Below are 12,526 nucleotides of genomic sequence, written 5' to 3'. Positions count from 1 at the left end.
CGAAGAGCCTGGAAATATCATTTTTATGACTATAGTAATGGTATTAACTATTACCCATAGAGGACTAGCAATGAGTGACTTACTGTTTTCTAGACAAGTAAGTAGCTGAAAAATCTGTGTCAGTGGCTCTCTGATCTAGGTAGGCATTATCAAATGTGGTTTCTGGTCTTGTATTAGTACAGGAGGAAATAAAGAGTAATGAATGAAAGGAGGATATGAGCTACATGCACTCATCCTGTTTGTTCTTTCTGTTTTACCTTGGTTTTCTCTCCATTTCTTTTTCCCTTTATCACCATGTGTATGCCATAGATAATTTATAGGGATTATCACTATTCAAGTGAACTGTCTGTAAACTTCCATGGTTTTTGTGGCTGCAAAGGTGTGACAAGGCATCAGAGGTCAAATCCTTATCCAGCATAAATCAGCGTGTTGCCTTTGACTTTGTAGGAGCTGTGTTCACTGATACGAGAAAGTCTGGTCTTTAATATCATGTTTGAAATGTTTAGTTTACCTCACCAGAGGTAATTATAGTTTGTGAGATGAGTAACTTCTCCCAGAAGTGCTACTGCTTAATATGTTTGGGAAGAGAAAGTGGGGATGTAGAAGCTGCTGTTACTATACACACTGCAGAGAACAGAGCACTCTGTCAAAGGTCTTTTAATATTAGTCCTATTTCTGAGGACACCTGAAAAAGGGATCAGACCTTCCATAGTGCCAGTGATCGGAAAAACACCTCTAATACCTGCTCCAAATGTTAAAATCCGCAACTACAGAAGAAACAGCACTGAGGTTTCTGAGACTGGAAAACTGCACTTGCTGCCCCGTTCCCTGCAAAGTTGTCCTGCCCACTTCATGGAGATGGGAGGTAGAGCCTGGGGTTTTGTATCAGAGTACCTGAAGATCTGTTTTTATAAGGTTTATGTGAAGTTTCAAGTCTTGTGAAATGCACACATGGGTGCAGTTTGGGTGGGAAGCTCTGGGATATGGCATCTGTGGCTTTATGCACTGGGTCAAACTAACTGCACCATCAGTGCCAGCGCAGGGAAACCGGGGCCACGAGGGACAACAGGTATGAGAGCTTTACGTTTGCTTTTAAAGGAGCTGGATGTGAAGAGAGGCAGGCAGTGGAGTCAGGGTTACAGCAATAATTAGGTAAGCTGTAGAAAGTGAGAGATACAGCTACGTTTCTATTCTTTGAAAGGAAGATTGTAGTGACTTTTCAGCTGTGAAAGCACCTTGAGCAAAGAAGCAGGTAACATCCCGAGAAAGGGATTTGCAGAGAAAGGTATTTCCAGATATCCCAGAAAATAGACAGAAAAAGAGGGAGAACTCCTGGCACAAGGCAGAACCACTTGAGAGGTGTTAATTATTTAAGGATTAAACCCCACTAAGTCTCTCTCAGCTATATAAGGTGATAATGCACGTTGCATCCAAGCAAGAAACCCAGCAGGGATTTTCACAAGAGATTTTTCAGGTCAGGGAATGATGGACAGGATGTTACTATAGCAATGGATATCCTGGGATCTCTGAGTACATTGCAGAAACTACACAATAGTACCCTCAAACAGAGCCAACTCTGGCAACATAAATCAGGTTTCATGGCTCACCTTTAGAACTCTGGCATGCAAATTGCAATGGAAGTGCACCACACTTGCTAAAACAGCAAATTGTGCTCAATTATCACTTAGCAATATCTTCCTGAATTTGTCACCATGCTGAAAGATCATTACTCAGCTCTGCATATGGCATCTCTTAATCACCAGGAGCATAATGGTCATTTAAGCAGGTGCCTCCCCCAGCACCCAGAGCAAGGGCCTTCCATTTCTGAATATTGCACACAAATTGTGTAAACGGTCAGATCTAAATTAATCAGTCTCTGCAGAACTGGCCCTTAGCTGAGTCACCAAACTGGATCACACCCTGAGTCCATCTGGTCCATTATCCTTTCATATGATTTTCTTATTACTCCTGGCAATGGCCAGATGTCTAGAGAAGGGGATGCAGGTCCCACACAGTATGCCAATAAGACCACTTTGTATCTCACTGAATATTATGTTCATCAACAAAGCTGAGCAAAAAAAGGCATTAAGATATCAAATGTAACACTAACACCGAAGGCACTGCAATCGTGCATACCTGCACCAGGGACTTGTGCAGATCCCTCTGCAACAAGTGGTGTGGGACCTAGGGAAGAGCTCCCAAGACTCAAGCATCCCTGCTGGGATTGGGATCCCAGCATAGACAGCCACTGAAACATCCCCAGAGATATCCAGCACAGTCTCCCAGAGCAGGGTGGGTAGGTTGCAGGCAACATGCCTGGTATGTGTAATAGGCAAGGAGAAGCAGAGATCCTCTCTGCTTCTCCCACTGAGCAGGGTCACTGTGGGAGGCTTGGAGCCGAGCCACCCCAGGCATCCTCCTGTTGATTGTCCCACATCATCCCGTGGCAGTTAGGCTTGCAGATCCTGCCGAACAGCTTGTGCAGAAATCTCCAATGCCATGTGGATAGATCTGACAAAAGATTGCCTGTGCACTCCTTTGTTGTTTCTAAAGGGCATGATATTTCCCCTTGGACTCTGGTATTCATTCTTCAGTATTGTACAGAGAATCTTTGCTATAAGAGAAATGTCATATTCCATTCCTTGCCCATTCCCACACCAGAGGATTTTTTTTCTCCTTTCCACCTGCCTCTGTGCATATCTACCTCTGCCTCTTCGTTTGCTGTCATTCAAGGCAGCCAAGCTCTAAAGAGCATGTTCTGCCCTGCTGAGCATCCCTGCTCGTGTCCCGCTTCCCTTCCTCCTTCAGCTGGCCATCGGGAATTCTTTCTTTTCTGAGACAAAGATGATACAACTAGTTACAAAATGGAAGAGGGAAAGGGTTGTCTGCAGTCAACACAGACCTCTCAACAAGAAGAAAGAGGGCAAATGGGGTGAATGCACCTTTACTGCAGCTAGAGTGCGTCCTTTTTAAGGTAGAGACCATGCAAGGGCCTTGTACAGACATCACATTGCACAGAAGAGGAATGTGTGTGCATGTGGCACAGGCTCCCTTTTATTTATTGCTTAGAAGAAAACCCCTCCTTGCCCACCAGGGCTGGCAGTCCCAACTGGGGCCTGTCCCAGCTCCAGAACTTGGCTCCCACTTTGGCTCTGCCCGATTCTCCCTTCTCAGCCTGTTTGGTGTCCTTGCTCTTGTTTTTGTGACCGTCCTCGCTATCTCCTTCTCTCGTTCCCAGGGCCGTGGAAGCAACGTGATTCATTGCCGGAAGGATGGCACCTGGAGCGGCTCCTTTCATCTCTGCAGGGAAATGCAGGGCCAGTGCGCCCTGCCCACGCAGCTCAACAGCCACCTGAAGCTGCAGTGCTCCAGCGGCTACGGAATAGGTCTGTGAGCATCAGCCCCGGCCACCTGCCACGGGGGAGGCAGCTCGGCAGGGAGCAGTGAAGGGAATGAGGAGGAGGATGGGATTGAGAGGGAGGAAGGAAGGAGTCTGCAGTCCTCAAAGTCACCTTCTCCTATGGAGCCCTTTACTTGAGTGAGAGGTTGCTATGGGTAGATTTATAGGGAACTGCTTTTAGGAAGTATGATGCTCTAGAGTCTAGGAGGCACATAACGTGCTGACTGCCTGCTCCTTCTGGCATTTCTAGTTTCATCATGTCCCTTCTCAGCCAGCTGGTTTTAAGGGGCAGCCAGCAAGCCAGACTGCACCAAAGATACATCCAGCCCTAAAATAAGGGGAGATCTTGCACCTCAGCTTGCTCTTACAATTTTGTAATGTCCCCCTCCTTCAATCCCGCATACACACGCACACCTCAGATGCCAAAAGGCAGGACGCTGGCAGGGAAGCACAGCAGCAGGATCATTCAGATCACTCCAGAAAGAATATAAGACCAGCTGAGCATCCCCTTTGGTATGGCAGTTGTTTAGGAGCTTGTTTAAGGATGTTTTGCCCTTCCACCTGGGGTGTCTGGTCACTTTGCAGGGAGTGCTGAGCTTTGGGGTGCTTTCTGAGCTCAGCTTCTCTTTGTGTCACCTAGACATACTTTCCATACTGCAAATACACAAAATTGTATTTTCAGCCCCCATTTTTAAAGTCTCCCTTCTGCATGGGTTGCAATGGGAGCTGCACAGGCTGCAGCCCCACCAGACCCCTTCCTGCAGCCCCCCACCAGGCCCCCCACCCCCGTCTGCCCCTTTGAACTTGGAGAAATTTCCTCGTTTTGCGGCTCCCTCATTATATCGCAGCCATGCGAGGGACCACGAGCCGCCTTGTGTTCCCTCCCTGGGGAGGAGAACACAACCTGGATGAGATCACCGCTCTGTAACGATGCCAATTACAGATCATATATCAAAACAATTCCGACCCGCTCCTCGCTCTAAGTGTAAATAGTGCGGCAGAGCGCAGGAGAGCAAGCAGCAAGCAGGCTGCGGCGACTCTTAATGTGGCAAGGCGTTTTACCCTTGAGATGAGGTTACCTGCCTGAGCTGGGCAGGGCTTTACAAGGGGAGAAATCCAGATTTCTGGCCTGGAGAGGGGAGCCTTGGGGCTGGGAACAGGAGGGCCTGCAGCTGCCTGGGCAGTGGGCTCCTGCCTTCCCTCCATCCTCTCCCAGCCCTACCAGCTTGGCTGCAGGTCCCGTGCCCAGATGCAGGGTCTGGTGGATCTGTACCTGGGACAAGACCATGCAGCTGTCCTGGAGGCAGTGGGATCATGGGCTGGATCCTCCTGGAGAGCATGAGGAACAGCTCGCAGAGGGCACAGCGGCCGTTGGCTCTTATCCTCAGCAGATGGAGACATACCACACACTTTGTTAGGCTCACCCAGCACCACCTTTCGGGATCAGGTTGTTGGGGTTTTCTTCTCTTTTTGGTGTTTTCGGGAGCCTGATCGATGGCCTTCCGAGAAGGCGTGCTCCTTCCACTCGCTCGCAGTAGGTCTTCAGGCACTTGTCCAGGGGGTCCATGGAGCCGCTACCACATGCACTAGAGAAGCAAAACAAACCCCAGGCACTCCCCGAGCCTCCCTGGCCAAGAGTGTCTGCTTTGCTCCCGCTGACTCCTCCACGCGGGAGGACGCGAGAAGGCAGAAGCAGGTGCGGAAAATAATAGCATCCAGTCGTGGTCACTGTGAATCCCACACACCTTCGGTAATTTCTCAGACACCTAATCTGCCCTTCCAGGCTGAGGTGTGTGTTGAGTCAAAGGTTCAGCTCTCCAAACCAGCACAGAGATTAATTCCTCCCCCAGCGCTGATTGGAGTGCAGAAACCCTAATGACATGTTTGCAGCAGCTGTGCCATTCAAGAGTGATTTTCCAGGGGGGAAATGGTAATGGTCCAACACACTAGGGCTTACTGTTGTGTCACCACAGGGCTCTGGGATATTGCCGCAGAGTATCGCAGCATGTTTTAATAAAGAAAGGACACGATTCCCACTGGGCATGACAGTTAATCAGAGAAAAACCAGGTTTATGTGTGAACAAAGCCATCATTACCTCTCTGTGTACTTCTTATCAACTATGGGACTTAGGTGATAGCTCGCCTGCAGTATCATTAGGTTTGGCCACCACCTGAAAGATTATTATTGAAGGTCTGTAAATTTGCTAGATCAAGCGGGAGGATTATGTCATGTCATAGGTGAGATGAGTTCGGCAGCCTTAGCTTAATCAGTCCCATTGCTTGAAAGAGCAGTCGAAATGGAAAAACTTCCACATTTTCTTGGTGATCTGAAAGAACAAAACCTGACCCCCCTTCTGGAGTTAATAGCCAGAGAAATACCTAGATATGCAGCTCATATAAAAAGACCCTGGAATATCTGCCCACCCCCCCAGTCTCCTGCTGAGAGGCAGGGTTGTACTCAGCATTTCATGTGTGGCTAGAAGATATGTGATAGTTATGGTTGACTGCTAATTGCAATTTAGGAAAAATGAGCCCTAATCCTGTCCTTCAGCTGGAAGGATGCTGAGAGGGTAAGAAGCTGCTTGCTTGGTGCTGTACCTTTATCCTCTCTATTTTGTGTGCAGGCGCGGAGTGTACCACCTCGTGTCTGGATCACAGTCATGAGCCCATCCTCCTGCGTGTGAACGAGACTGTGCAAGACATCCAACACTGGATGAACCCTCAAAGAGTGAAGGTCAGTGCCTGACAATTTTACTAACTAATCCCTTGCTGCGTGTTTGCATGCAGTGAGCAGTGTTACCTGTGGTTCATCCAGTGAGGAGAGTTTATGGGGAAAGCTCTTCTGCCCTTTAGAAAAGAACTCCTGGTTTTTGTCGTGTCTTTGTGTGCTGTTCTAGCAATGTGGTGCCTTTTTCTCGAAGTTGTTTTCTTTCTGTGCTTTCCCAGTGAAAATCTGTTCAAGGTAGAGGCCCCAGTTCACTGTGCTCAGATCCACCTAGCACCTCCAAGGGTCTGATGTGGGAATGTGATTCATCACACAGGAAAACGTGATGGAAAATGAGAGAACAGGCACCGGCCAGATCCTATTCTCTTCCTCCTCTTCAGTACAGTTCAGGTGGCAGGGCTGGATTTTTCGACACTGCTTTAAGATGACAAAAGAAGCTGATACAGAGGATATTTTGTTTCCTGAAGCAGCAGAGCTGGCTGGGTCCTCCCCCCGCCCATTTACCGGCATGCAAGAGCTGCCTGCTCAGCACAGCCCCTTCCAGAGGTCACCACTTCTTCCTCCTGCCCTGCAAAGGCACAGGCAGCTTGCGATGTGCTGTTCCGTGCGTCCTCCAGCACACGGCAGTGCCATCTGCCCCTGTGGGGACACTCAGGCCCACACACAATACCTTGCACACACACTCAGCCACGCACATGCATGCTGCTGGCAGCAAATAGCTGCTTGTTTCCTGTCTCCACTGGGATACCAGTGGGAGACACCCACCGCTTTCTGAAAACCCTCATGCGTCTACATAAACATGCCCTCCTGATCTGAAATGCCTGCAAACAGGCGCTTGTGCACAGGCAGGGGTTCTGCAGGTGTAGGCACCTACCTGGGTGTGCTCAGATGCATATCAGAAGGTGCTGGCCCATCCATCACATGCCACCAGAGTGCAGGTTGCTGGTAGTGCTTGAGCAAACACCGTCTGCCTTTATATAGTTGGCCCTAGCTTTGCCGCAGCCTGTGCTTTGCACACTCGAGCTAGATTTAGTAAGAGAGCAGGCAGCCAGCACAGCCCCAGTATATACGGAGCAGCTTTGGCGATCTATTTGCTTCACCACATGCCTAAATGTGTACCCAGGGCTTGGGATTTTTTCAGTCTGGCCTTGGCTGTGGGTAGCAAGCTGCTCTGAAAATCTCCACCACTTTATATTTCCCGATTTCATACAGGGCCATACGGAGCAATAGACTAAATCCTGGAAAGGGATGAGGAACATAAGTCCAGAGAATACGACAAGCTCACAGTGTCCGTCCCAGCTTCCCAATCACTCCAGACGCCGAGATTATATTACTGCCTAAGCCTGGGCTTTGCCAAGTTTCTGGCATGAAACATAAAGAAAACCCCTATCTCTGCATTAGGGGCGATTTCTCACTGGCCCTTTCCCGAGTGCTAGACTTTTAAGTGGTTTTGTAATTCATGGTGAAATAAAGTGACAGCTTCCCTCCAGTTCTCTGCTGTGCTCCTTCGTTTATTGATGCGGGTGCGCAGAGGGAACTGTAACGAGTTTTATACCTGCAGGTCTCTGGAGGGCTCATTAGGCAGCAGGGAAAACACAGAGTAATAAAGGGGGAGATGAGGGGAGTGAGGGATGGAGGCAAAATCAGTTTCCAAGAGTACAGTGGTAAATAAGACCTTGTTTGCCCTGATGGTGAGGACCTTGCAGGAGCTTTAGGCTGTGAGTAGATACAAGTTTGACCCACAAACGCTTTGTAGGTGAGATTTGGGCCAGAAAACTTCCACTGGGAGATGGAGGGGAGCCTTTTGGGGCCTGCAGAGAATGGCTCTGTTCTCTGTCTCCTTGGGACCCAGAGCTATGTCCTCCCAGACAGGGCCCGGCTGGGTTGTGTAAGGTTTTCTGCTTGTCAAGCAGCGGCTGTGCATGCACCGGGCTGAAAGGCAGACCTGCAGGGCAGGCGGCTGGTGGGGCGATGCTAAGACATGCCAGAGGGGATTTTTTTGGAAGCTGTAAGACATCCGTCACGTTCCGCTCCTCAGATAAGAGGATGTCACCCACGGGGAGCTGTGCCTCGCAGGGAGCCCACGCTGGGGGAAAAGCTGCTGCCAGTGGAGACCCTGGGGAGATGGAGACTGGGATGCCTTAGGGGAAGGTCCCCATGGCAATATGCTGTGTATCATTAATAATAAGTGTCTCTATTTACGTTCACTGACAGCTCGCTGTTGTGCCATATGAGCAAAGCGACCAGCTGGTTGCATTTACGCGCAATCTTTGTTGATCTTGAAGTACTTGAATAATACAAAGGAAACACTTTTAGTTACTTAATTTCAGCCACAAATAACGTACAAATCAGTGCAGTATGAACAGTAGATAAAGGCAGAACCTATCTGTGGGGCCTATATTTGAGAGGACAGGCACAGATGAAACAGGGAGAGCCGGCAAGAAAAAAATATATTTGTGTGTGACTGCTCAAGCAACAGCTGTTGTGGAAGCAAAGTGGGAAGAGGGAACCATCCCTCCTCTGGGAGTTGTTTAGAGCAGAGCTGTGCAAATCACTTGATTTTTCGGTTCGCTGGAAGTTCTGTCAAATTAAAAAAAAAAATGTTTTCTGCTAACCAAAGTGATTTTTTTGTTGCTGTGATTTTTGGTGAACCAAAAAATTGGAGAAAAACCATGTTGGTTTGAACATAACTTCATATTTAATTTCCAATCATTTTTAATCTTTTTGTTTAATAAATGAAATAAACTTAGAAATTAAGTGTCCTCTCAAAGGAACAACAACAACAGCAGATACTTTGTTTAGAAAAGTGTCTTAATATTAATGTGTTTTTTCAGAATTGATTGAGGCTGCGTTGCTTTGCTTGGTCTGAAACAGATTGCTGAAATCAGGGCAAATTTGCAGTGTCTTCCAAATCAACATGTTCAGCAGGAACAAAAAAAAGCCACCTGAAATCTCTTGTGTGTCTGTTGTGCTGTGGCAGGCCGTGTTCGGAGCAATCATTGCTCTGCCCATGATTTCCCATTTTCCGCGTGCGTGCAAGGGGCAGTGAGCTGCTGAAGACACCTATAGATAGAGCTGCCAAGACTGACTATAAGGCAGTGGAGAGAAAAAAGTGAAATGGCTCGGAAGGACAGCTTGACAGCTCTTTCCCAGTGACTGCCGACACCTAATTTCCTAGGTTGTCTGAGTTTGGGTCCTTGCCTTTGTGTCAAATGCTTTGCAAGCACGTGCGTGCCTGGTTAGCCTCAAAAGGGTCTGCGTGCCCTGGCTGTGCCTACCAGCGGGGCTGACAGGGGATGCTGCCCCACTGCTGGTGATGTTTTCCCCTATGCCTTGCACCCAAACACTGCAAGTCCTGGGATTTTGGATGTCCTGAAGACATCAAGGGGAATTCTCCTTAAATACCGGGAGCAACCAGAATCTGTCCCTCTTCCTTTAGGCTTTGCAGCTTTCCTCCTTTCTTCCCCTCAACTCTTCCTGCGAGTTTTGGGCTCATTTTGCAGGCAGAGAAACTGAGTCACGGCATGGCGAGGTGATTTATGGCAGTGTGGGGACCGAGTGCTCAGGAACACAGGGGCTCCTGCCCTGTGTGGAGCTACAGGAGGCCACAGCCACCAAGATCCACGTCTCCCCTCCCTTGTCAGCAGCGTCTGGTCCTCTCACCACCCCGACGTTCAGCTCATGGTTAATTGCCACGTTCATTTAGTGCCTGAGGAGAGAGTTAGCCGAGGCCAGCGGATGCCAGTCCCCATGCTCCAGCCCCGGGGGACACATGGCCCATCTAAGGTGGAGGAGAGCTCTCCAAGGCCTCTCCTGGGGAAACCTAATCCCCTCCGCAGCCCGCAAATGGTTGACATCATTGTGTCAGTCCCACAATGGAGAGGGAAGCGCCATGACCGGAGGCACTAGGTCTTCCCTCACAAGGAGAAAATGACAGCTTGATTTGCTTTCTTGGCTCTTTGTTACCTACTGTGGGAGCGCATCCCGGCTTCCTCTCCCTTCGCGGCAGATGGAGTCACAGCCACCAAACTGCAGCTGGAGCTGAATTGCGTTTATGGGATGGGGACAGGAGCACAGGCAAGGCACCACGGCCAAGCAGGAGGGCAGCTGTGCTGCAGAAGCCGATGTGTGAGGGCAGCCGGGAGCCATGAGGCCTGCACATGTCGCTGCAGAGGCCTGGCGGTGTGTGGAGGGATGGGGCTCACGTGCTGTCGCAGAGGGAGAGGCCCCAAGGGCTTCCCCCAGCACATGTCAGAGGTGGTCCTGCCATCCTCTTTTTGCACCTTTTGTGCGTGCTGATGCCATTGGATCCTGGTCATGTTAACAGGTTCCTGGCTCAGTGCTGCCTACACCACTCTTTGCTTTTTATTCATTGATTTATCTCTTATCTCATTGCTCAACATAGCACCCTCCTGCACCTTTGTGTCTGTTAGCACTGCAAGAGGCAGAAGCGATGCCCAGCAACCTGAATCCTCCCCAATTTCTCAATTTTCCAGCCCTCTACCCACTCCCCCTTTCCTGCCCTGCCACACCGCACACAGCACAACAGCAGCCTGAGGGTACAAACAGGCCTTGTGCTGTGAATTCAGGTTTGGAAAATCAGCAAGGGGAGCCAGGACTGTGATCAAGGCCCATTCCCCAGCATACTCTGCTTCCAGCTCCATGAAATTTAGCAGGATTGAACCTAGCTGGAGTAGCTCTAATAGTCTCTGCTAGCAAAGAATCATCCGAGGAGAAGGCGAAGTAACTGGGACTAAGCCATTGGGCCACATTCCCGTGCAGGTCTGTCCAGTTGAATCCTTTTGGCAGACACTGACTCTCGCAGAGAGGGGAAGAGATGAGTGGTGATTGTGGTGAAATGCTCTGGTTATCTGCTGGGACCTGAAACCTTTCCCAGGAGCTGTGTGAGTGTCCCACTGACCCAGTGATTAATCTCATGCAAGGTCAACTGGCTGTCCTACGCTGTAGCCTGGGGCTGCACGCCCTTTCCCTGGAAGCCGTCCAGCCAAAGGCTGTTTTAGCCACTGGGACTTAAGACGACCTCGAGGCAGAGCAGAGATCTGTGCTCCAAGGAGAGCACTGTCCTAGCAGAGGCATCACCTTCCTTCTGCTCCTCTAAGGAGGGGAAGGACAAAATGCAGTAGCTGCTGGGTTTTTGATGCTGGGAGGGTCGGGGAAATAGTGCATCTTCTCTGAGGGACTGATCTCATTTGGAAACCTCCTTTCATAAGAGCCTGTTTCGGAGCTATTTGACTCCTTTTGTTAGCTCCAAATGCTCATAAACATCCACGTGGTTCAAGAGGTTTTGTAGATATTGATGCTTCTTACCAGGGGAATGTGAGATGCCCGTTGGAAGTGCACTTTTCCTCCTTATTGGCTGGCCTCACATACGGGAGGCAAATGCCTGAGTTCGTCTACTTTGGTTTAAGACTTTGGTTCAAAGGCTCCTGAACTGCTTCCTTTCCTCTCCCCCCTCCCGATCTGTTGACTGGCCTTGTTTATTTTGAAACCTAGAAAAGTTTCCTTTCTTTTCCCTCTGAAGTGCAATAAACAGAAGGGGGGAGGGGGGGGAAATCTCACCATTTGTGGCAGGCAACAGCCTGGAAATCTCCAGCTGTCTGTCAGGAGCGCGCTGGGGGAGCACCACGGGGCCCCCGCACCTTGCAGCCTCCCTCCTGGGGGACAAGCAGCGTCCCCCCTTGCCCGGCCGCTTCTGCACTCACACAGACAGGCCCTGTTGTGAGGCAGGTGGGGCAAGCCGGGCTTGACTAATAGTGGAAAATCCGAGAGCATCGGAAAGATAAACAACTCCAGTCAGATAGTATAAAAGTCCTTTTGCTAGCACACGCCAGGTAAGCCTCAAATGACAGAAACTGTGAAAACATGCTGAGGTTCCCCTGCAGATGGATTAAATTAGACCTCAAATAAACAGGGGAAGGGATGGCTTGTGCGTCAGGTCTTCCCAAATGTTAATTCCTTCCTTCCCCATGCCTCCATCCAACCCCAGCCCCTGCCCTTTGATGAGTACCCGCGTTTTCATCTTGCCCATTGTAGTGTTTCGTCCGCGGAAGATAACCCAAAAAGGAACATTGTCATGATGAAGGGATGGGAGTCCCATCACCTAGATGTCCATGGTATTGGACGTCCATCTCCACTGACTGGCCAAACCTTTCATCCACTCTTAAAATCTATTTTTCCATGTCTGCAGGCAGACAATGACTGCCCTTGGTGTGTCTTCGAGTAGGCAGGTATCTCATTCTTCTCCAAAACTAGGCACTCCAACTTTTTTCTTACAGAAAATCTGTAAACATAGTCTGTACAGAAATTATTATAAAGCTCATAGAGTGTAACAGATGACGCTGTCCTTTCTGGGGGTTATTTTGAAGGTGTGTAGTGGGATG

The 12,526-nt window shown here is 49.4% G+C and overlaps 1 protein-coding gene across 3 annotated transcripts in view; it reads left to right on the top strand.

The window, feature by feature from the left end:
- PAPPA (pappalysin 1) overlaps positions 1-12,526 on the top strand; it is a 362,370-nt gene that overhangs the window by 327,943 nt on the left and 21,901 nt on the right. For all 3 annotated transcript variants that reach the window (XM_013182853.3, XM_013182852.3, XM_066981035.1), the window contains 2 exons: positions 3,239-3,386; positions 6,025-6,134. In XM_013182853.3, the coding sequence (XP_013038307.1) occupies positions 3,239-3,386; positions 6,025-6,134 (258 nt within the window). The remainder of the gene's footprint in view (positions 1-3,238; positions 3,387-6,024; positions 6,135-12,526) is intronic.

Source organism: Anser cygnoides, chromosome 20 (genome assembly GCF_040182565.1).
Source record: "Anser cygnoides isolate HZ-2024a breed goose chromosome 20, Taihu_goose_T2T_genome, whole genome shotgun sequence".
NCBI lineage: Eukaryota > Metazoa > Chordata > Aves > Anseriformes > Anatidae > Anser > Anser cygnoides.
This window is presented reverse-complemented; position numbering and strand designations above follow the sequence as displayed.